Source organism: Caloenas nicobarica, chromosome 1, assembly GCF_036013445.1.
Source record: "Caloenas nicobarica isolate bCalNic1 chromosome 1, bCalNic1.hap1, whole genome shotgun sequence".
In the NCBI taxonomy this organism is placed as follows: Eukaryota; Metazoa; Chordata; class Aves; order Columbiformes; family Columbidae; genus Caloenas; species Caloenas nicobarica.
The window spans coordinates 152595887-152620148 of record NC_088245.1 but is presented as its reverse complement, the minus strand read 5'-3'; the positions used below and the strand labels follow the sequence as shown (position 1 = coordinate 152620148).

The 24262-nt window shown below is 41.2% G+C and overlaps 1 protein-coding gene across 1 annotated transcript in view; it reads right to left on the bottom strand.

Moving 5' to 3' along the window:
* Positions 1–15495, bottom strand: part of TUBGCP3 (tubulin gamma complex component 3) — a 51288-nt gene extending 35793 nt beyond the window's left edge. Inside the window, exons 1-4 of the mRNA XM_065634249.1 lie at positions 15223–15495; positions 4720–4827; positions 3941–4008; positions 543–620 (exon numbers count right to left, since the gene is read on the bottom strand). Coding sequence (XP_065490321.1) covers positions 543–620; positions 3941–4008; positions 4720–4827; positions 15223–15298 — 330 coding nt within the window. The 5' untranslated portion in view covers positions 15299–15495. The remainder of the gene's footprint in view (positions 1–542; positions 621–3940; positions 4009–4719; positions 4828–15222) is intronic.
* Between the last annotated feature and the right edge of the window lie 8767 nt (positions 15496–24262).

The window sequence follows — 24262 nt, the reverse complement described above, 5'->3', positions numbered from 1 at the left end:
GCGAATCGAAGTGTAACATTCAAAGATGCAAGAAAACTGAAGACCAGTTTATGCAAAGAAGAACTTTTTTTTACAGTTATAACAACAAAAAAAAGGTCCATTACAGTGAGCAAAAGTACTTTTAGCAATATGGCTTCTTTTTGCCTTCAAATTGTCATTAGTGATAGCTGCAAAAAGCACTTTGGGACTAGTAGAGCTGCAACTAAAGGAGGAGATTTGTGCTCTCTATTTCAAATTCACTAGCACGTGAGCACACATTACACCACCAAGCAAACAAAAAAACCCACCCACCTAATCAAGTCACAGCTTCAGCTACAAATGTTGGACGGCTCATAATTTTACATTTATTTAGTATAAAACAATTACACAGAAAAAAAAGCAGACACTTGTGTCAAGCTTGTTCTTCCTTTCAGCCTCACACACAACCACCACAAACACAAACTGAGGTGTTTGTGAAGTCTGGACAGCAGTTCCTAATGACAGCTAAAATAAGTGACACACACTTACTGTTTCTCAGGAGTAACAAAGGTGGTCTCACCTACCTTGTTAGGCTGCTTACGTGGATCTTCACTAAGGCTAAGCAGGAGGTAGAGTATTGACCATTTGTTTTTCAAAATGCCCTTTAAAAAAAGATGAAGACGAACGGAAATGAGTTTAACTCTTTATAATAATGGATACTTTTAAAATTATCCAGCCTACTAACAGGTATACATATAAATCAATTTTCCACCCAAATATAACCACCTCAAAGCCACGTTCTTGAGGGAACAGCCTCTGTATTGCTCTGTATTGCTAATTTTATGAATTTTCTCCACTGACTGTTCAAATCATGAACCTTCACCTGCTCTGAGATCAGTAAGTACACTCAATTTAAAGTTCATTGTTCCATAGAAAGAGGTTTATACGGAGCTGAACCTTTATCAGCATTTCCACACACTCAGCAGTTAAAAGATCTCAGATGCAGTTCCTAAAGGTGAAGAAGGAAAAATTTGGTGCAATTTTAAGCAAAGAACTGTCTTTCCTCCACTTTCCCCTTCACTCTCCTTTACAGGGAGGTTTCCAAAGTTTGATGGCTTCAGTTTCCATTACTTTAAATGCCACTGAAGAGAGCTACCAAAATTTTCACAGCTTAAGATACTGACACTATTAACATGAAACTTGAGGAATATGCAGTTTAGTCTCTAGTAAACAGACAAGTAGACAGATACATACAGACTGTTAGGCTAACACTCTCAGCAGCTTTAAATCTCAGCAGGAAGCTTAGCAGCAGAAGACAAAACAACACTAAAGCCCAAGCTACAAAAAGAACACTTCAAAGGAAGAATTACGGCAGATATTAAAATATTTTGGCTGTACATTTGTTTTTATATATGTTACTCCATAGTTCTGTGACACTTGCACCTGAATTGATCAAGGAAATAGAACCTTATAACGGAGATGAAGTAGTGGAGTAACTCAAAGAAACTCATACGAGTTCTCTCACAACATCAGTGAGGCCATGGTCTGGAATACAAAGTAATGCTGAATATAAAAGAAACTTCAGTCATACCAAGACTCCACAGATTCCAACCCTTACGAGGCAATGTAATTCAGTGCTATCAGTCTTGCAAAATGCACCATCAAGGTCACTTTGAAATTCCCTTTTTAAAATGCATTTTCATTCATGCCTTTTTCTGTTCTTCCTGTTTCTCTGGAAATTATGCATTTTGTGTGTATATGTTACATCGTATTATATAAGAATTCTGGCCATAGAACATTTTTCTTCAGGACAGAGTCCACCAACTAAACCTACCAAGCTCGTTACTATTATATAAGACTAGAAGGAGACATTCTACACTACTATGTAGAGCAGAAGTCTCCTATCTTCTGCTTTGATCTCAACAACAAGCAAAAAGTAGAGATATTGCATCTGTTGCAAATAACTAATCCAGCAACTCACTAACAACTGGTGAAGAAGGAGCAGCAATACTACCGCTTCTTCTACTGGTCAGGATAGAATAAGACTAAGTGCCTCAAGCAGTATGGTCTGCTCGACTGGCAAGCTGCCACAAAAATAAGATGACTTTCTTTTCTCTTTAGAGTAATGGATGAAACAAAGTTAAAACACATCCGGGTGAGCTTTTTTCTTTCTCCTAGTTGCTTCCAAGAAAATTCCTGGAGGAAGAAAAAGCTTCATTGCTTCAGAAAACACATATTCCTTCTGCGCCCTTCCCTAAGCTCATAGGGAAAATAAATGATTGTCCACCATTAGTAATAAACCTTACAGCAAACAGAATAATTATTGGTAGAGTGAACTTTAAATATGGTTGTACTCAGATGATACCATTTCACGTAAACAAGATGCTAGCATAGAAAAGAAAAGACAGAAGGTTAAAAGAGCCTCAAACATCTGAGCAGGCAGAAAAATATGAGGAGATAGCTGACATAAGCTTATATTACCTATTTGAAACAACAACCAAACTGATATGAACACAGACAATGTATCTGTTTCAAAGTTTACAGCCATCACACTCTGCAGCTGTGTTGCTTGCCAAATGCAATGGTATGGCAACATACTACGTAAGCTGCAGAAGATCTGTATTAAAAGAGCAAGATCACACAGTGTAATACTTGAAAAAAGAGGCTGAAACCAGCGGCTGTCATCAGCAGAGATGTCTGCAAACCGCTGACACTTGCTTTGCTGTACAAACCAAAACAAACAATACACAAACCCACAGGAAAACAGGAAAAGTTACACAGTAACTTTAGCTCCAAGCATTAAAAAACTAGAAAGTTAAGAATGGATGAGATGAGGGGCAGAACTGAGTTCTGACTAGTCATACTCTCCACAGAATCACCTTTTTGTAATCTTAAAATCTTAGTATTATCCTGTAAAACTCAGCCATGATCTACACACAAATTCATAAATGAAAATCAGAAGAATAGGGGAAAAACATTTCTCCTAAATACAAAGAGCAAAATAAGGACAAATTTTCTGTTATATAAAAAACATCATCTTTTACATATAACTATTTAATTGTTGTCAAAAATCAGGAATGTGCAAATGACAACTGGGAATCTTATTTTATTACTAGCCACCATATTCTAACCTGCTAAATACTCAATTTTATGGAGAATCCAGAACAAATCAGCAGCAGTCACTTTTCAACTACCTCAGCTAAATTTCTATCTTTGCATCTTTCCCCCCTTTCACCTGCCCAGTCTTCCTGCATCGTGGGCTTTCTGCACACTACATCGTATGTCAGAATATCAACATGCAGTACTAGCACTGGTGTTAGCAGAACCAACAAAGTCAGTAAACCCTTAACCTTCAACATTAAAGACCTGAAGCACTTAAAAATTCAGAAGCACTGTTTAAACCCTAGATTACAAAAAACAAACAAAAAAACCCCACCACACAATATACTTGCAAAGCATAGCTGTAAAACAAATTACAAAAAGATTAACCAGTTTTTACATATAAAAAAGGAACAGTTCTATTTTTACAGAGTTCTTTCTTTCACATGAAGCACCCCTTTCCATAACTGTACTCAAACTAAAAACGTATCCTTCATTCTCTTCTGATATACAATTAAATTCAAATTAATTTCTAATTGATAGTAAACAGCTCATACTAAAAAAAAAAAAAGTTATAAACATTTTCACAAAAAAATAAAAAATGGTTGAGGTTGGAAGGCACCTCTGAAGACCATCTACTCCAACCCCTCTACTCAAAGCAGGGTCATCTACAGCAGGTTGCCCATGACTGCTCTCCAGCCAGGTTTTGACTCTCTCCAAGGATGGAAACTCCACACCTTTCCTTGGCAACCTGTTCCAGCATTTGACCATCCTCTCAGTAAAAATATTGTTAACCACCCGAGCACTCTTCAACTCTATAGTATCAGAAGGATGCACATGTGTGCTTTCAGAGTCTTTACTCTTTATAAATTTATTACACTACCTGTGAACCAAGTTTTCTGTACAGTTCTGAAAACAAAGCAGCATCTGCTTCCCTTCTTTGTCGCACAACTATTAAAAAAACAAGAAATATAGATTAAAAAAATGGAAAGAAGTATAATAGTCATGTCTGAAATTATATACTTGTAGTAAACTGGAAAATGTACCTAAGAAAGCATAATGATGCTTAACTGTTTCACTCTATTTACTCATACAGTTTTGCTTATTTTCCTGTTATCTGCATTCCAGCCCTGAAAATTCTTGCATCAGAAGTGATGTAATGTAAGCACCTGTCACCTGTTTTTTCTTAGAGCACTAGAAATATACACCTTCTAAATAAACACCATTTTAAAGTCTAGTCAGCCAGTTTGTAAATTTAGGGAATTAAAGCATAACTGAAAGCAGGCAGGGATTAAAGAATGCTATAAAGCATAACAGTCTTCTAAAAAGAACTATGAATTCATGAAATTTAAGTACTATTAAAGTGAAAGGAATGCAATATGAATTGCTTTTTATTTTCATGGTGGCTAGGATATTAAGTAAATGGCAGCGAGAGAAGTCTAAGCTGAGCATTCAGAAAATCTCTGAATACAAGCGGCCACTCAGGAATACTAACTAGGGAATCACGGACATCATGAGATTTTCAGGGAGTGAGCATTAATAACAGATTAGATAACTATCTGTGAGGCAGGTTTATCCCATTTTCAGACGAATAAACTGATCAGATAACTTCTTGAACAACTTCCATTCCTGTTTCTAAGAAAGAAACAAAGATGCACTTACGTTCCTTCTTGATTTTCTCTGCTACAAGAAATTCATCCCGTTCAACGGTGGGAGCGAAGTTGCTTCCAATAACTCTCACTGCATACTGAAACTGTTGGGCTGCATCAGCTGGAAAAAAAAGATACTCAGTTAAGCAATGTTAAAGTTCTATTAAAATAAATTAAGAAAAAACTATGACTCAATCTGGTATAAACGGCTTAGACCAGATAACATTATACTATAATTCTTAGACACACTTCTAACCAGAAGGCAGTAAAGTCGAGTTTACCCATGAGCATATTATCAATGGTATACTTCAAACACACTCACTTGCATACACTCTGCAAAATAATTGCACTTACATTTGCGAATAAGCCCTTCCTATTTTGTGCTGACAGAAGAGGCACTTAGGCCCACCCAGTTATCAGAGAGCATCAGCACACTTCAACTGGGTCTGCCCTGCTCCACCAACCGAAATGCTGTGGGACCTGGCACAAAGTCCCACAATTCAGCTCACACACAGGAACGACATAGCCGTGTCCACCAGGGACTCTCTCACCAGGCACCAAAACTGGATGATCCTACCTGGGGATCTTTACTCAGATACCCACAATGGTGGTTTTACCAGTCTGTATCTTGGCTTTAGGTTTTCTGTTTTGATTTTAAACCAGTTTACATGGTTTCACCACTTAGGTTCAAAGCTAGTGCAGAGACATTGGCATCACATTCCAGTGCATAATATAGATACTAACGAAGAGGTCACAAGCCAGTGACCTCCCCCCACTGCTCCTTCATAATGCAATAATTCTGGTTTTAATACTGTTGCTCAACAGTATTGTTTTAGTACAAGAATCACTGCATTTTCAGAAGATAATAGTGTGGTAATGTTGAGATAGGGCCAGCTCAGTATTACTACAGCACAGTCACGGTCACACTTCTTGACCTGAAAAATCAATTAAATGATAACGCTATAGACATGTCAAGTACCCTTACAAAATGTCAGATAAATTTCTACGCTTCTTATACAAGTAAGTGTAATAATATGAGGGGAAAGGTACATAAGAAAAACTAAGTGTAAATGCGTGGGGTCAGCTACTTAAATCCTTACAATTCCTGACTTCAGGTTAAAAAAAATCATCCAAACAATTATGTGTTTATAATAATTAAGTCTTGTTTGTAATATATTGTCCTGTTTTTGTTAAAAACAAGTTTCTCTTTTAGTGAATTTCCCTGTCAGCTAAAGTCTTCTTACTAACTGCAGTTTTCCTGAAAGCTAGATACATGTTTTGGTAGACATAGCAATGTAATGCAAGGTCATTGATAAGGATGTATCTCGCGAGATGTGCAAGCAGGAGGTGAACTGAAACTGGCCAACTAAGTATTCCATCCCATTCACGTCATACTTCATATAAAAGTGGGAGATCACGAGGATCTCGTCCCTTTTACCTTATGGCCGACATTGGGAGAGGACCTTGCGAGTTGTCCCTGCAAACTGAGGCCTAGTGACAGACTGAATCCAGCTCTGGTTGGCTGCAGAGTCCAGTCCAGGACTTCAGGTGCCGGCCCTACAACTGCCAGAGCAGCTGCCAGGACTTTCAAGATTGGTTTTGTATATTTTGTATTATTTTCTCTATTTGTATTGGTAGCATTAGTAAAACAGTTTTAACTTTTCCAGCTCTCTTCTCTCTGTCCTTCTTTCCCTCCCAATCACCTGTCCTTAGTGGGAAGGGGGAGAGGGAGGGGCTGAAAGGGAAGAGAGGCAGGAGAGGGGGTTAACAATACACCTGCCACGGCTTATTGTCACCCCACAATCAGAACACGAGATATATATATATATATATATATATATAAAAAACGGTTTTGCTTGCAGATGCATCAGACTTCTCATGTGTTTTATTTAGTCAGTTAAGCAGTGAACTTTCAGAGAAAATTGTAGAGTAACGCAGCAATGGTTTGGCCAGGGAAAAAGAAAGGATGCTGGCCTGTACAAATACATACAAAAGGAACAGAAAAATGGAGTAGGGTAAAGATCCACTAGAAGCAGAAATATTTTAAGTGTTGAATCATCTCTTGAACTAACTAATATTTACAACTGAAAAAAAAATCACCTGGGAGATATTTGGAGTCAATTATTTATTAAATGCATAAAAATCTCCAAAAATTTAAGGAAGGAGAAATTTGAAATCGGAATGCGCCACATTCTTTTTGAATGCCCGTTTTTGACTGTCATGTGTTATAAATGCCACCCACTGGTCCTAATCTACTAGAATGCCACTGTAGACCAGCAAATATTAACCAGTTCCACACAAAGCAGCACTTCACACGACCTGGAAACAAGTCTGCTCAGGCAGAATCATTAACTTCTAACTGTATCTGACAACACTGGACTACAAAAGGAGCAAGGGTATCGCCCTACTTTCCAGAAAGATAACACCAAGATCCAGACTACCGTAAAGTCACAGATCTGCGTGACTTAAATGCCTCTCAAAAAGAACAGTTCTACTGTTAGACTGAGCAATCTCTCATTTGCAATAAGGACATGAAAATACAATTATAAAATAATTTAATAGTTCAGCTATTGATGGCTTAAACTGAACAGATGAACTAGGCAGGAAGAGTAAATATGAGTGTTTCTGAGTAATTCTTATGTATAATGCATGTCATTACAGAAAAACTCAAGATTTCCAAAAGTATTCTGCAAGGCCAACTGAAGTCAAATATTGGCACTAAGTTGTCCCAAACAATAGTAAAAGTTATCTTTGATTAATTTCTCAACTGTGTACCTAGAGCAGTCAGGCAACAATACAGCTTTTCTAGTGATTCTTACATATTTTTGGTGTATTGTCATAATGACTTAACACAGGCTACAAATTAAAAATCAAATTGCTAAAAGAGTTCCAGGTCAAGCATCCTGGGTGAACTAGAGTCAGAAGAAGGATCAAGGGTTGATGCCAAAGTACTTTACCAGTTATGACATGCAGCTAGATTAAATAAACTCCCTCACTGACTACCCACTAAAAAGCAGGAGAGAATGGATTTCCAGTAAACTAGTTCAATAAAAGCTATAGGAAAATATAAAAAAGAAAGATGCAATTTAAAAAAACTAGATGTCGTCTTTAAAAAAAAAAAGAAAAAAGTGACATGGACACACATATACCTGCCACAACAAAGTCACAAGAACTTCCCCGTACAGTTCCTCCTCACTCACTAGATGCATTACTCTGGTTTTCCAAGGAAAATTGTTCTGAAATTAACTTCTATGTCTACCTCCACTAGCCTATCCCCCAGGGATTGCTCTTCAACTTTTTTTTTTTTTTTTTTTAAACAAATGTGATAGAGGTCTCAGGGATATGAAGTTAAACACGTTTCATAGAACTGAGGACTAGTAGAACAAACATCCAAACAACTCTCCCTGGGGGAGAGATTGCAGCAAAAGTTCAGTGGTTAAGTATTCCCCCTGGTCTACCAGCACAGAATTAGCAATATCATTGATTCCCACCCGGACTGTAGCCAGCAAGCATGAAGGAACAGAAACCTGGAGAAGGAGGGAAGAGGGATTTCTGAAGAGAGCTACAGGGAATGAAAGTACAAGCTGGCAGTATTGCAAACCAGGAATGGAAGGGGTTTACTGAAGGTGTGTGACACAAATCCACAAGAAGCATTACATTTATTTACACTGAACAACAATGCACAGCTTTTCCATGAAAGCAATGGTGTATTTACTGCGTTGATTCACTTTTTAGAAATTCTTGAGTTTCTGAACAAAATGTTTCCTATCAGTGTTTCAAAAAGATGCAAGCGCTATGTTTTCTCTCTGTTGTTCCCTGTGGCTTGGGGGGTTTAGATGAAATTCAAGTGAACCAAGACACACATAATGAGAAATCAAAAGGATTTACTGTTACAAAATCCAGTAAATATATGTAAAAGGGCTCTAGAAGCTCTCTGGAATTTCATGTGTCCAGAAGAACTGACGCAGAAAGCTATACATTTGACAAGGGATTGGGTGGGATTTTTAGTGTTGTTGATGATGTTGGAACAGGGATTTTCCTCAAAACAGAGGAAAATTATGGACTTTTGTCATTTCTGTGTTTTCCAATCAGTCTGTTCTATTTCAACACCAACCATTGCAAGACTAGTTAAAGCACAGAAACTTAGTAGTCTTTTCCATAGTGCCCTAACAAGGTATCTAAGAAAGACCACAATTCCATCAAAAAATACCAATTATTAAACCTATTACACTACTAATGATATGGAAGAAAGTTATCTGCTCTTTACACATACAGATTTGTACAGGCAATTCAATAGCATCGTAGCAAGACTATTTTTATATTATATTTTATTCAGCTTTTCATGTTTTATTCATACCAAGTCCAGCTTCTCTTTTACAAACAAAACTCCCTGCTGTGGGAGTTTCTTGAGTAGATTATTTCTTATAAGTCTGTGAAGTAACTTCAGTACCTAAAGTGATTAAGTATAACTCAATACGGATATCTGTCATTAAAATATAGATTCACATGTTTTGTAACTAATAGACACATTTAATTACTTTCCTCCTCAAAGAGCAGCCATTATGACAGCAGATAGGCTTAAAATACACAGGTACGTATCTATGCGTGTGTACATTCTTCTTCATCAAAAAGTGATTATGGCATGACTCTGTTATGTAATAACAAGCTCAACATTTCTGATGCATGAAACCAATGCCACTGTTTGCAGGGTAAGGGGCGAAAACACTGGTCATGACTTGTTTCCCAGAGGTCTGATCAGAGCCATGAATGCAGATAAAGTCACCTCCCTGCTCAGACTGTATTCCTTAAGTAATACACACATATATATACAAAATTAATGATACTGGTAAACAGCCATACAGCTGAACAGAGAAACAGCACTTCCCCTCACCATGAAAATTTAAGATCTATTCCAATAGTTCGGAGTTAAATAAAAATAGCCACAAACACAACGATAACAAAACCCCCATTGAGATTACGGAGATTAAATTAAGGCCATTTATGGACTTCATGTAGCAAACTGCTCTCTTGAGACTGAAATACTACTTACTAGAGCATGTTCATCTCCAGAAACACTCTGGCACACAAAAATCCTTCTAGGATTCAAAACCAAATAGATGTAGCTTGAATTTGTACACCAATACCGTTCGATTCCATTGGAGGCACTAAGACTTCTTATAATTGACAAGCTTGTACAGCAAGCTACAAAGTCACTAAGATTACCCAGAGGTTTGTGAAAGACTGCTAAGAACAAGAAGCTTTTTGTCAGATTAATTAGGTTCACTGTCCAAAGAGAGGCATGCAACCCTGTATAACTGCTGGGGCCCAAAAATAAGAGGAAAAAAAAAAAAAAAAATCAGAAATTACTGCCTAGGGAGGGAAGCTCTCTGCAAGATCAGATACTAGTGTAGAAGTAAGATGGATAGCCTGGATAAACACAGAAATGTTGAAAACGCAAAACTAGTGCACTAGTTCTTAGACGCTGTGAGGACAAGAGGAATCAAGAGGTCAGCAGTGGCTCCAGCTGCAGGGGCAGAGATCCCCAACCAGCCGCGGCTGGTGACTGTAGAGACACTGTGCCCTGGGAAGCTTGCTTTAAGCCCTGACTTGACAACCGGCTGAAGCACAGGAGCAGAGAGCTTTCAGACCTTAGTTTTGTTTTGTTTTTTTAAAAAAAAACCCAAACAAACCAAAACGTTGCGGTATACATATATTTTTTAAATAGACTTCTTCCACATAACTCAGTAGACATTGCAATGAAGCTCTCTGAAGCAGAGCTGTTTGTTAAAAACTAGTAAGTAGGCCTATGCAGCTGACTGATTTTTGGAAACTAAGAATGCCATACACTAAGTGGATGGTCTCAAAAAAGCAGGAAGAGAGAGGGGATAGCTCCGCCACAGGGAACCTCTGCAGTCACATTCCATCATAGCAAAAATTCACTCCAACATAAATCTTTAACAAGTGGGGAAGGTGGAGGTCTTCTAAGGCCATCACAGGCAGAAGCAAAAGAATCCTTGATGGAGCCTGTTGTCTGCTGGGCTTATGGATTACCTCAGGCATGGGATGGCAAAATGTAGACATGGATGCAAAGTAAGACCGCTCATACCACATTAGCTGTAAGTGCACTGTTATGATACAGACATTATATAAACAGAATCCCTCACTTCCTTCTGAAGTCATAGCTTCCTCACAAACACAATAAAACACAAGTGCTGAGAAGGAACATAGCCAAGTAGATCAAATCTTCTGAAGTACAAGCTCAGGGAACGCACAGGCAGGAAGAACCACTAGATGTTCAAATCTCAACTCATTTCTATTATTTACCTGTTATGTTTCATCCAATTACAGCAGCACCTTGTATCTTACTAGAGCACTTATTCCAGGAAGGTATGAAAACCTAGGATTTCAGGAAATTCACATCAGGCTAACTATACGAATGGATAAGACAGCCGTTTGTACCTAGCTTCAGCTTCTTGTTACTAATTTTTACTAGAAATTTCGTCAATAAATTTAAAGATCTCTTAACTATCTAAGCTTTTTTCCCCTATACTCTGTAGAAGTAAGTGAACATCAAAAATTACTTACCAAAGACTCAACTGATAATACTTCTATAATTTGTCTCAAAAATGAGAACGTGTATACACAAAACAGCCTACCTACGTCAGTACACAAGGAGGGGAGAAGGTGCACTAACCACACACAAATACCATACTTCAAACTTACCCTGTGCTGAAAGAAAATTAAAGTTAACAAGCCTGAAAAACAGTAAGATGCTAAATAACGTGGCTGGTGGTTTCCTTACCACCTAGGGATACATGCATCCTCAACACAGAGGACACTGCTAATAACAAAATTTCTTTATTGTCTTTATTTGTTCCTTGGACACAGAAATGGTGGGCGGGGGGAAAGAACCACCATAGACACCTTTCATGACTGAGATTTCTTTCACAGACTTTTTGATTTATCAGCCTACGCACTTTAAATCAATAGCTTAGCTGATGACAAACTAACGTACTACAGTTGATTGTTTCAAAAGAAGTCTTATGTTAGAAGGGTGAGACTCCACTGCTAGAGACCCTCATAACACAGGAATAAAGAGCAGGGTAAGGATGGGCATCCTATCTGTCACATGCACAAAATTACGGGTGATGGTAAATATTGCAGACAACCCACACTATTTTTTTAAAGTTGTTACTTCAAAGAAGTCCTCAGATAACCCACAAGTGAACAGATGTAGGGGGCTGCAGGCTGCACGCAACGGTTTACCATGATTTGGGGTAAAATTTCCCCTTTCATTAGTCACACACATACACATGATTTTAGTTACATGAGTAGAATCCCAGCTTGCAAATACACTTATCATTCCAGTCAGAAGAGATGGAGGTGTATAGAAACTATGGCTTCAAGAAGAAGGCTAGATCCAAAGTTGGTAGAAGTGAGCCATTGTCCTCAATACTCATACCTTGATTGATAAATGCAGAGGTTTCTTCTCATGGTCAGTTTAAGTTCCATAAACACCACAGACCTAGATAAGATACTCAATACCAAGAAATAAGCCTAGATTGAATTTAAATTTCAGTCCCTTTCATATCTAAGAAAAAAAGTCACGAAGAAAACAAGATTAGGCAATATATAAATAACGTCCTCACAGAGGCCTCCACTGCTCCAATAAAGCAAGACAATCTCTTTTTCTTTTTTCTTTTTGGAAGTAGAACTAGAAAAATAATTTGAGATTTCTTGTAGCAAAAATTTTGAAGAGCTTTTAAGCAAGAACATATATCAATTGTATTAGAAAAAGTTGCCTAGGATTGTTACAAGCAAAGCTATAATAGCACTTAGAATTGTAGGTTGATGTGAAATACCCTTTAATATACAATTAAACCAGTTGCTAAAAGAAACATGCGGTTACCTAAAAACACAAGAGGTATTAAACAGTCCAGAAGCTACCATAGATTTGAGGGAGATGGGGGAGAGTAGAAACTTGCCACATACTAATAAAATCTCACACCAGGAACTCCTGTCACATTATTACAGATTGACAATTCAGGAAATGGGAAAATTATGGCCTTGCAGAAGACTTGAACACACAATGGAGAGGGAAATTATTTTGAGAGAGAAAAAAAAAAACCAAAAACGCACCCCACCAAACCAAAACACAGCCATCAACAGCTGTTGATCATAGAATTATAGAAACATTTAGGTTGGAAAAGACCCTTAAGATCCTCAAGTTCAACCAATAAACAGAATGTTTCTGTGAAGCAGTCCCTACTCAACATTTTGGTGAACAAAGAGATTCCAACTACTTCCCAACCCTTCCAAGCTTCTCAGATGAATCATAAAATTCTCAGAAACACAAAATTATTTGTGTTGGAAGGGATCTTCAAAGACCATGGGCAGTGACATCTTTCACTAGAGCAGGTTGCTCAAAGCCCCATCCAACCTGACCTTGAACAGTTCCAGGGACATCCACAGCTCCTCTGGGCAACCTGTTCCAATGCCTCACCACCCTCACTGTAAAAAAATTCTTATGTCAAATCCAAACCTACTCTCTTTCAGTTTAAAACCATTACCTCTTGTCCTGTCACTTCAGGCCTTGGTAAAAAGCCTCCTTCTGTCATTCTTATAAACTCTTTTTAAGTACCAGAAGGCTGCTATAAGGTCTCCCTGGAGCCTTCTATTTTCCAGGCTGAACAACTCCCAGCCTTTCTTGACAGCAGAGGTGCTCCAGCCCTCTGATCATCTTCATGACCCTCCTCTGGACTCATTCCAACAGGGTCACATCCCTCTTACACTGGGGACCAGTTCTAAATGCAATACTTCAGGTGAGGTCTCCCCAGAACAGAGGGAAAGATCACCTCCCTCGATGTGCAGGCCAGGCTTCTTTTTATGGAGCCCAGCATACAGCTGACTTTCTGGGCTGCAAGTGCACATTGCTAGCTCATGACCAATTTTTCAACTACCTGTATTCCCAAATCCTTCTCTGCAAAGCTGCTCTCAACCCATTCATGCCCTAGTCCATACTGATTCTGGGAATTGCCCCAACTCATGTGCAGGACCTTACACGTGGCCTAGCTGAACTTCATGAGGTTCACATGAACCCATTCTTCAAGCCTGTTGAGATCCCTCTGGTTGCGTCCCTTCCCTCACACGTACCAGCTGCACCGCTCAGCTTGGTGCCACGGCAAACCTGCTGAGGGTTCACTCAATCCCACTGTCTATGTCATTAATAAAGACATTGACCAGCATCAGTCCCAATACAGACCCCTGAGGTGATACCACTTGCTAGTAATCCCCATTTCAACATTAACTGTAATTCTTCAGATGTAGCCATCCAGCCAGTTCCATACCTATCAAACGGTTCATCCATTCAATGCATACCTTTCCAATTTAGAGACAAGGATGGTCTGTGAGACCATGAGGTGCTGTCTCCAACAGGTGGAAACATCAAGTTTGAGAGAAGGAGATAGCAAGTGTAATTGCACCTTGTCACTCATTTTCTAGACTTCTAAGATAGCAGTCATTCACTTATAGGCTGTGTTTTCATCGGTTTGAACCCAATTCTTTACTATAGGTGAATACTCAAAATTACTGTCATGGAAATACATAAAGGTAACCCAGAGTGACTTGTCAGAAGAGACTGACATGGAAGGAGAAAAGAATGCATAAAAGGCTTTACAGCCTCTACTAATGAAGAAGAAAGACATTTTTCATACAAGAAAACAGACAGAACAAAAGCTGTGGCATGAATTTGTCTGCTGAGCAATACCTATCAACAGAGCAACTTAAAAAGGAGACTTAGCAGATGCACCTCTTCCTTTCCACCCTCCAACCACTTACTAAAAACAGAGTCTTTTGCCTCGATTGCAATAGATAGAAACTTATGCAAACAGGCAAGGGACTGATTCCCCTGCTTGGAGGATTCACAGCAGCATCAAGACGCAGAGGGCCTGTAGAGAACCTGGCACATGTCAATGTCTCCATTCGAGCAGACACCGGAGGCTCAAGGCAGAGATTCCCGAACGTGCGCCCTGCCACCTTTTGCCCCGAACGCGCCGGGAGCGAAGCCCCGCTCCCCACAAGAGGCTGAGCGCCGGCAGGAGCCCGCGCAGCGCTCGGCGGGCGGAGGACGCGAAGCCGCCGCAAGCCGCCTCCGCGCCGCAGGGCACCCGCCCGCCCGCCGCTCCGCCTCACGGCCCCGCCGGCCGGCAGCACGGCCGCCCCGGGGCCCAGGGCGAATCGCCCGGGCTGCCTGGCCACGCCGGGCCGGGGCGGGCGCCAACACGCTCCCCGCTGAGGGGGCCGCCCTTGGCGGGGCCGGCGCCTCTCCACACCGCGGCAACGACGCTCGCCCCCTCCGGCACCCCCTCGCCCCGCGCGGGGCAGCCCCTCCGGGGCCCGCACGCCCGCCTCGCCCCCTCTTGCCCTCCCCCACGCCCCCGCTGGCGGGCTCCGAGGGCTGTCGGTGAGGGGAACGGCCGGGGACGGGGAGGGAGGGAGGGAGGGGAGGAGCCGTTACCTTCGCTCTTGCCCAAGATGCGGCAGCAGAGGTTCTGTAGCAAAACGTTGGGGGATTTTTGGTCCGGCGTCGCCATCGCCGCCCGGGAAGCAGGAGATGGTGTGGGGCTGGGGAGAGCCGGGAACACGGCGGGATGGCAGAGGAAGGGAGGAGAGGAGACGGCCTCCCCCCCCCCGCCCCGCTCAGCAGCGCAAGGACCCGGTGACACCTCCCGCCCTGGCCGCCGCCTTAGGGCGCCATTTTAACAGAACCCGCCGAAATCCGCAGCGCCGGCAGCCCCGCACCCACAATGCCCCTGCGCGCCGGGCGGCATCGGAGCGCGCCGCCAACAACACGCTCCGCCGCGCCGCCGCTGCCGCCGCCCGAAGGTTCCGGGGCAGACGCCGCCCCCCGCCGCTCCGCGCCGCCCTGTGCGGGGGCTGAGCTGCCGCCGGGCCTGGCGCACCCCGGGGAGAGGGCACAGAGCGTCTCAGGGAGGCCCGGGCCTCTTGAGGGGGCGCGGACGTGAGCAGGCCTGGGCCACTGCTGTGGGGCCTGTGGTGGACACCAGTCCTAGTCAAAAGGTCTTGCGAATTCCCCAAAATTGAAGTAGAATCATAGAACGTCCCGATTTGGAAGGGACCCACAAGGATCATCGAGTCCAACTCCTGTCCCTGCACAGGACAACCCCACAGGTCACACCATGTGTCTGAGGCCTTGTCCAGTCTCTGCTTGAACACTGTCAGGCTTGGGGCCGTGACACCTCCCTGGGGAGCCTGTTCCAGTGTCCACCACCCTCTGGGGGAAGAACCTTTCCCTCATGTCCAACTTAAACCTCCCCTGGCACATCGTCCTGCTGTTCCCTCAGGTCCTGTCATTGGTCATTAAATAGAAGAGCTCAGCGCCCGCCCCTCCTCCTCCCCTTGTGAGGCAGCTGTAGCCGCCATGAGGTCTCCCCTCAGTCTCCTCCAGGCTGAACAAACGAAGTGACTCCAGCTGCTCCTCATACGGCTTCCTCTCCAAACCCTTCGACAACCTTGTGTCCCTCTTCTGGACACTCTCCAGTAGCTTTATATCCCTTTTATCCCGTGGCGCCCAGAACTGCACACGGTGCTCCAGGTGAGGCCGCACCAGTGCAGAGCAGAGCAGGACAATCCCCTCCCTGCCCGGCTGGCCATGCTGGGCTGGATGCACCCAGGACACGGGTGGCCCTCCTGGCTGCCAGGGCACACTGCTGGCTCGTGTTCAACTTGCCGTTGACCAGAACACCCAGAGCCTTCCCCATGGAGCTGCTTTCCAGCATCTCGTCCCCCAGTCTGTATGTAGAAGATTTCCATCCTGCAACAGCTTTCCACTTTTGGAAAATGCCCTCTCAGCCGTTCCTCAAACTTCGGGGAGATGAGGCTCTCATTCCTCTGGGGAGAAGTGCAGGCTGGGCACAGCTGTGGGGTGGCTGCAGGTACTGTAGTTCATGCCTTGGGGAGTCAGGGCACACACAGAAGAATGTATGAAGATCCCAGAGCCCACCCTCCCTGCACTGCTCAGCCTTGCGGCTGGGTGGCCCCTGTCCCCTGCGGAGGTCTCAGCCTCTGAACTTCCCGCTGGACCTGTGGCCACAGTGGGGTGCGGGGGCAGCAGCTCACGGCTGGCCCATGGTGCCCTCGCTGACCTGCTCCTCAGCCTCATCACCCCTAACGCACACTCTGACTTTCCAAGATGTCTGCCTTCCATTTCTTTTATTCAGTAGGTGGTGCTTTCAAAGAGGTGCTTTGCAAAGCGGCAGCAGCCAGGTGGCTTGGTGTAAACAAATATATTCCTGCTGTGTGACACACTTGTTTCTGGCAGTCCCCGTTGGCACCCAGCTTCATTATCTCTGTATAGCCCCAGTTTTGTTTGTATGCCTTCTACTGACACATACATTTAGGCCTTTCATTGTGGGAACATTGTAGATGTAAAAGATGGCTCATCACTAGTATTACTGGTAGAAACTAATGATGAGAGCACACCAAGAACTGAAATTCATTGAGGATGTATGATTTTTTGTTACTTAGTATGTTGTAGTAGGATCATCAGTCTTACCACTCCTATTATAACTCTGAAAATCCTAGTGACACTTTCTTTAGAGTCCTTTGAAAAGTAAGGTAGAACCCAAAATTAATAAAGTTATCAGAACTTTATCCCATGTGAATAAAGAGAGTGTAAACTGCATCTCTGATAATTCTGAAGAAAAGATTTCAAAGATGGTGTGACTTTTTTTTGTAACGAGCAAGAGAAGAATCTTCCATTCTCCACCCAAAGCAAATGCAGTTGTTGTTCTACAGAGAGCCGATGACTCACTGCTGCTGACGATCACTTCAGGTTTAGATTCCATCATGGAAGGTGTTAATCTATCAAGCAGCAAATATGGTTGCTCACATGAGAGAAAAAAACTTTGGCAATAATATCAGGAAGTGGTGTTGCTTTACTGTCTTTAAATTCCAAAGGAATCCAGTCATTCACAAATATCTTGTTACTGTGGATATTACTAATTCTTTCTGGTCATGCTGGGTGTTTTACCTCCGGCAATTGTGTCACCATTCTAAAATCAGAACACATTATGGAGCAGCACAATAGGAACATGGCGTTAACATGGGCTCACTTGTGTGTGCCTGCAAGCAAAAGTACAATTACTAATCTAAGCTTTTCAACTTCAGCAAAACCACATCCTACCTTATTTTTCTGAAGTACTGTAATAGCCAACCATTCTGTTACGTTACTGGGAATGTGTCCTTCCATTTCTAACTTCTTTTTTCTAAGGAAATGAGGCTCATGTAGTTATTCTGTGTGTCAGTGCCTCCTCAAAAATGTCAGATCTCTTGACGAATTTCAACCAAATTTAGTAGAGGGATAGAGTTCTTAAAGATATTAACTTAATAAATTTTTTATGAAATTCTGTGGCTGAGAGTCCTAAGGTCCAAGTTAGTGCCCCCTTGAAAAGAAAGGTAAAGAGAACTTAGTTCTCCCTATTGTGTTTGCTTTTAGCTTTGCCCTGGATAGCATGCGATATCTATCTCTGTACCAGCTGCAGAACCAGCTGCTTCTTGCCCAGCCTGGCGGATGGAGGATGCAGGAACTGAAGGCGTAAGGGACAGAGAGCTCTGGAAGCAATGTGGGAAGTAGTCAGAAAAAGGCAGGAGGGAGGCAAATTGCTGGGGAGTAGAGGAAATTAAGCTTCATTAGTTCTGCTGCTCACAGTACTCCTTGCTTTTTTTCTTAATGAAAAGAATTAATCCTGCAATCCTGTCTTAAAAATGCTAATTCTGATAAGGCAGGTTGCTAGCGTATTCAGGTTATTGTGGTTCTACCAACTCCAGTACAGCTGTGATCACATAAATCAGCTTAAGGGATCCCCCAGCATTTTACAGACATGCAGAATCATGTATTATTTCATTTTTGAAAAGCGAGACAGAAAAAATATCAACTATATGTATCAACTGTATAACTATAAGCTCAGTTCACCTTGCTGCTTGGCCTCTGAGCATTGGACAATAATTTAAAAAAAAGTAATTGCTATTAAGATTTTTCATAGTGCAGAAAATCCATTAGTTAGCATAGTTAAATGCATGCTTTTAAAAGTATGACAGTGACTTACAAGGAATTTAGGTTATCCACAGAAGCTTAAAGAGACTTGTGTTCAGAGCTGCTACATAAAGAACATATTTCTGATAGTAAATAGCTTTATAGCAGAAGTACAATGAGATCCAGCACAAGATGGAAGCTGAAGCTTGGCAAAATAAGGCTAGAAAAAAATATGGTTTTAATTAATTTTAATTAAGGCTATTCAACCAGTAGAGAGAGATATGTTTAACAGCATGGCACTTTCTCCATATCTCAAACATATCATCCTTCTGTTACAGGCTTAAGGATCAGACACAAACTGACACAGCAGCTACTGAGTTGTGTGTATGTTGTGCACAAGACCAGACTGAAGGGCATGATAGTCGCTTTTGGTCTTAAGCTTTCTAAATCTAAACAATAATGTTAAGAAAATATTCTAACCCTTATAAAACACCTCAGGGTTAATTGCTCTGGTTTTCTTAACTCCTTTACGGTTATGTCTACAAGGCACAATATCTTAGATGGTGGCACACACTATGGTCAGCAGAACATTATGCTGACATGTCCAGCAATTCACTATGCCAGATAGACAGATTTTTTGTGTCACATAACTGATGTCAAGAATTATTGTGGCTGGAGATAGTGGAGGATACTGTCTGTGCCTTACTTAGCATATGGCAGCCCTGGAGAAGCAGCAGCTGGGTCTCTTCTGCCTCCAGCAGCATTTGGCTTCTGTACCTAAGCATGTATATATTATTATAACACCAAGGTGGGTGGGAGTATTGATCTGCTGGAGGGTAGGAAGGCCATACAGAGCGATCTGGACAGGCTGGATCATTGGACTGAGGCCAATTGTATGAGGTTCAACAAGGCCAAGTGCTGAGTCCTGCACTAGGGTCACAACAACCCCAGGCAGCACTGCAGGCTCGGGGAAGAGTGGCTGGAAAGATGCTTGGTGGAAAAGGATCTGGGGCTGTTGATTGACAGCCAGCTGAACATGAGCCAGCAGTGTGCACAGAGAGCCAAAGAGGCCAACAGCATCCTGGCTTGTATGGTGTGGCCAGCAGGACTAGAGGAGCGATCATCCCCCTGTACTCGGTGCTGGTGAGGCCGCACCTCAAATCCATGTTCAATTTTGGGTCCCTCACTATAGAAAAGACACTGAGGTGCTGGAGCGAGTTCAGAGAAGGGCAACGAAGCTGGTGAGGGGTCTGGAGCACAAGTCTGATGAGAAGCGGCTGAGGGAACTGAGGCTGTTCAGCCTGGAGAAAAGGAGGCTGAGGGGAGACCTGATCGCTCTCTGCAACCACCTGAAAGGAGGCTGTAGCATGGAGGGGGTTGGTCTCTTCTCCCAAGTGACAGGAGAAAGGACGAGAGGAAATGGCCTTAAGTTGCACCAGGGGAGGTTTAGATTGGATATTAGGAAGCATTTCTTCAGGGAAATGGTTGTCAAGCATTGGAACAGGCTGCCCAGGGAAGTGGTTGAGTTGCCATTCCTGGAGGGGTTTAAAAGACACACAGATGAGGTTCTTAGGGACATGGTTTAGTGGTGGACTTCACAGTGTTAGGTTAATAGTTGCACTCAGATCTTAAATGTCCTCTCCAACCTAAACAATTTTATGATTCTGTGATATTTTCCACATAGCCAACATTGTAATGGCGTAGAGCCCTGCTCTGCTGAGCCTGCGGTATTAAAAGGTTATTAAAACTGCCCACAGATCTAACTTTTGAAAGGCCATATGTTTTCAGATGAGGTATTGTGACTCAGTTTCAGATAGATATTGTTGCTGTGCATAAGTAGGGCTGTGATGAAGAGAGAGTTTGATTCAAACAGTTTGACCCTCCTGAGCCTGTTAGTTCTGCTTTGCAGCCTGCTGGTTGTAACTTCCACAACATTATTACCCCCTCTCCATTTTCAAAACTTTTCACTTAAACTGTTCTTCTGTTGATTGAGGAGCCTGAAGTGTGTTCCATAATGCCATATACCTACAGAAAGTCCATTGAATTGACATGCATATCAAAAAAAGAAACTTGTGTTTTGAAATACTTAAGAGATGCCAAAAACTATGATGTAAGCTAAACAAGGGAAAAATTAATGATTTTTTTATTTTGGATTTTTTTCAGTATTTGCAGTAAAATAACAGTTTTATTTTAATAATACCAGCTCTCCTATAAACTAGAAGTGGTACTAATGTTTTGCTTCTCAGAACAGTTATCTTCTGGTGGGTGTCTCCACTATCTGATAAGTTTCATTTTTAGCAGTCCAGTGCCTGTTAGCCATAAACAGAATTCCTTTCCAACCTAAAGATATACAGACACACCCACATTGAAGCCCACTTAATATTAAATGTTATTGACTACACAGGGGTGGACAGCATTATATATCTTTCTAATGAACAGTATAGCTACCGCCAGTGAACAGGTATTCCAACAAGCTCAGTAAAACTACCTGACATTTTCTAAGTTCCTGTGCTGCCCATGGTATCACAGTCATGTTACATATATGGAATGCCAGTAAAGAAATCACATCAAATCATCTTCTACCAGAAAGAGATTTGATGAAAATGTTTGCATGAACCGCTCTGTTTTGTAAAAACACCCCAAAATTCTGTCAAAATATTTTTGAAAGTTGAAGCCACTTTGTGACAACGATTTCATTTTTAAAAGCAGAGCAATAATTTTGGAAGGGTGCCTGGAGAATGAAGCTCTGTAATAAAACTGAGTTAATATTTCCAAATATGTGTTTAATTTTGTATACAACATCAGCTTTTCAGTAGGAGTTTTGGCCATATCTGGCTTCAGTATTTTAGAGGAAAGGCTTTTGATCTTTCTCAGCCACAAAGGAATGGGAGGAAATTATCAAAATAAGACGCTGAATATAAAAGTGGTTGTAGCAGACCAGTCAAAAAAGATGTACTCATGTATTTGTGAGGCAATTATTTCTATAAATGTGATAATATCACTAGGCAAAAGTAACTCATTAAATACAGTATAAGTCAATAACAAAGCTCTACAAAGCATTGCAACACTGTGCAAGCAGGAATGACAAGGTATTTGGAGGTTTTGGATCAATTTTCTTTTCCGTTTGGTGGTGGTGTTTTAGCTAATTTCATTATAGAGCAATAATCTCAGAGATTATGAACTTTCATTTGTTTATTCCTTTCCCCAGGAGCATATTTCTCATGCCAATAACAGCTCTCACATCTGTGTGAGCTGAAAGCTTCAAGGTCAAGGTTTGCGTTTTTCCTTTTATCACAGGGCAGAAGAGACAGCAACCAGTTGGCAAAGGAGAAACCAATTCTTCCCATGCTTTTGTTTTAAATGTCAAAAATATTCATAAACTGAGAAGCAAATGTCATATTTTGATTGTATTTGAACTATCTGTATTTAGGCAGTTTTCTGACAGCGTACTCTTTAAGGGGTGAGTCTGAAGATTTCACTCTGTAATGCTTTTTAAAGTGTTTATTGATTTTTCTGCTCTCTTGGTGTTTGGAGAGCTTTTCTGATACTCATTTTTTCCTTCCCAATGAACTAGTCAAGAAAATGATGAAACTAGATGTATCTCTAGCTCTGTTAAATGTATAGCATAAACAATTTTAAAAATAGAGGAAAACATTTTCATTTTCTTTCCTGCAGGTTTATTTTGAGTATAAGCAATTAGTCACTCTGTAAAAATATGTACCATACTTCCAGATAAAAATGACTGTCAAGGTAACAGTATCCTCTGCAGAATAAATACATCTTGAGCTCCATCTTCCTACAAATATTGGAAGAAAGATTGCTGTTCACTTATGTGAACCATTCATATTCATGCAACTGATCATCCATCTCCTGAGGTCTACTTCATACTAGCCTGAGCTTTTTTCCATTACAGTTCTTTAAGATTACTGACTTCATTCACATTAGGAGGAGCCTGTGTATATGATTCTGTATTTCTAAGGAAAACCATAAATAAACTTCAATCCATAGCTTTCTTAAGAGAGTAAGAACAATTCCTAGTGTTCCTGCCTGCCGCATTCTAGCCTGATTATTAATATTCTATGTATCTAAATCAGTGAATGCAGTATTTTTCTCTTCTTCCTGCATTAAACTATTGAATAATTTTGCTATGCCTAGTTAAAAAGCTACTATATTCTATTAAGAGGTGCAATAAAATGGTCTAACAAAGTGACTTTTAAGTCCTGAATTTACAAAGGGATATAGGAATACATGTCCCTATGACTGTTAAAGCATTGGTGGGTTTTAGGCTTGTTAATGTCTTTGTGAATTCAAGGCTACATTACATACTCCCAGATGCTCAGATTAGAATACGCTATACAATTTCAAAGTACAGTTTATTGTCACCACTGTTGAACTGGTAGCAGTAGAGGGGCTTTAGACAAAAAAAGCAGCTACAAAGATTTGCCAGTTCTTATGTGTGTGATTTAGCAGGGGAACCACATTCGGTTCCTAACTGCAGGAACGTTTCCTTGTTCTGTGGCAGGGTAGTTTTTCTGCAGGTAACTTCTTTTGTGTAATGCAGTTCAAAGATTTCTTAAATATAATGGCTGGTAGATTAGAAACTAATTCGACACTTCCTCCCTCCTGAAAATCTGAGGCAGTTAAAACCATATTCCAGGAGAGTCAGGCTCCCAGAGACAGACATAAATCCACAAGAGATACAATCAGATGGTAACTGGAGCCTTTGAGAACAAGGTTTGTTAACTCTATTTCTTCGGTTTCCTCTTTGTAATTAGATCAGCTCTTAACTGAGAGCATACGTAGGCATATCCCGTGTTTCCATTTATAATAGCAGTCAGATAACACTTGCCACCTCAAGATGTCTAGCCCTGCACAAACATTTTTAGTGTTCTCTGAGGCAAGAAAAAAGAGTTATAATCCCCATTTTACACAGAATAAAATATGGAAAAGTGGACATACACAGATGAAGTCTTTTTGCCCAAGGTTATAAAGGAAATATCTTCCCAGCCCAGGAATATAACTCAGATCTTCTCTTTTTCTTATACTTTAACCACAGAACCATATTTCCTTCCCACTTAGAATGCTTTCAGTGTTTTTAAATGCTGCAATTATCCTTTGACTGCTTTCTATTTAAAGACAGGGATATGTACTCAGCACACCTCTCGAAGGCACACCAGCAGAATATGTTTGTTATGAACAGATTGTTCAGGGTTCCTAACCCTGAAGAAAGAAGTCATTATTATCTCTCTAATGTCAGAAGCATTTTAAAAGTCAGAAAATGGTCTTCTCCTCAGTTTAAGAAACAATAGTGAACACTATATTCCAAATAATTTAGAGAGAATAGTTTTTCTCATGAAGATTGGTATTCACTGGATTATGATTACAGTTATCATGATTGCTTTATGAGGGAGATAATATAATGACAGTGGCATAATCATTGTGTAAAAGTCTTCTAATAATCTTGTTCAGGAACATCTTTTCTCCAAAATGAGTCACTGGCAAT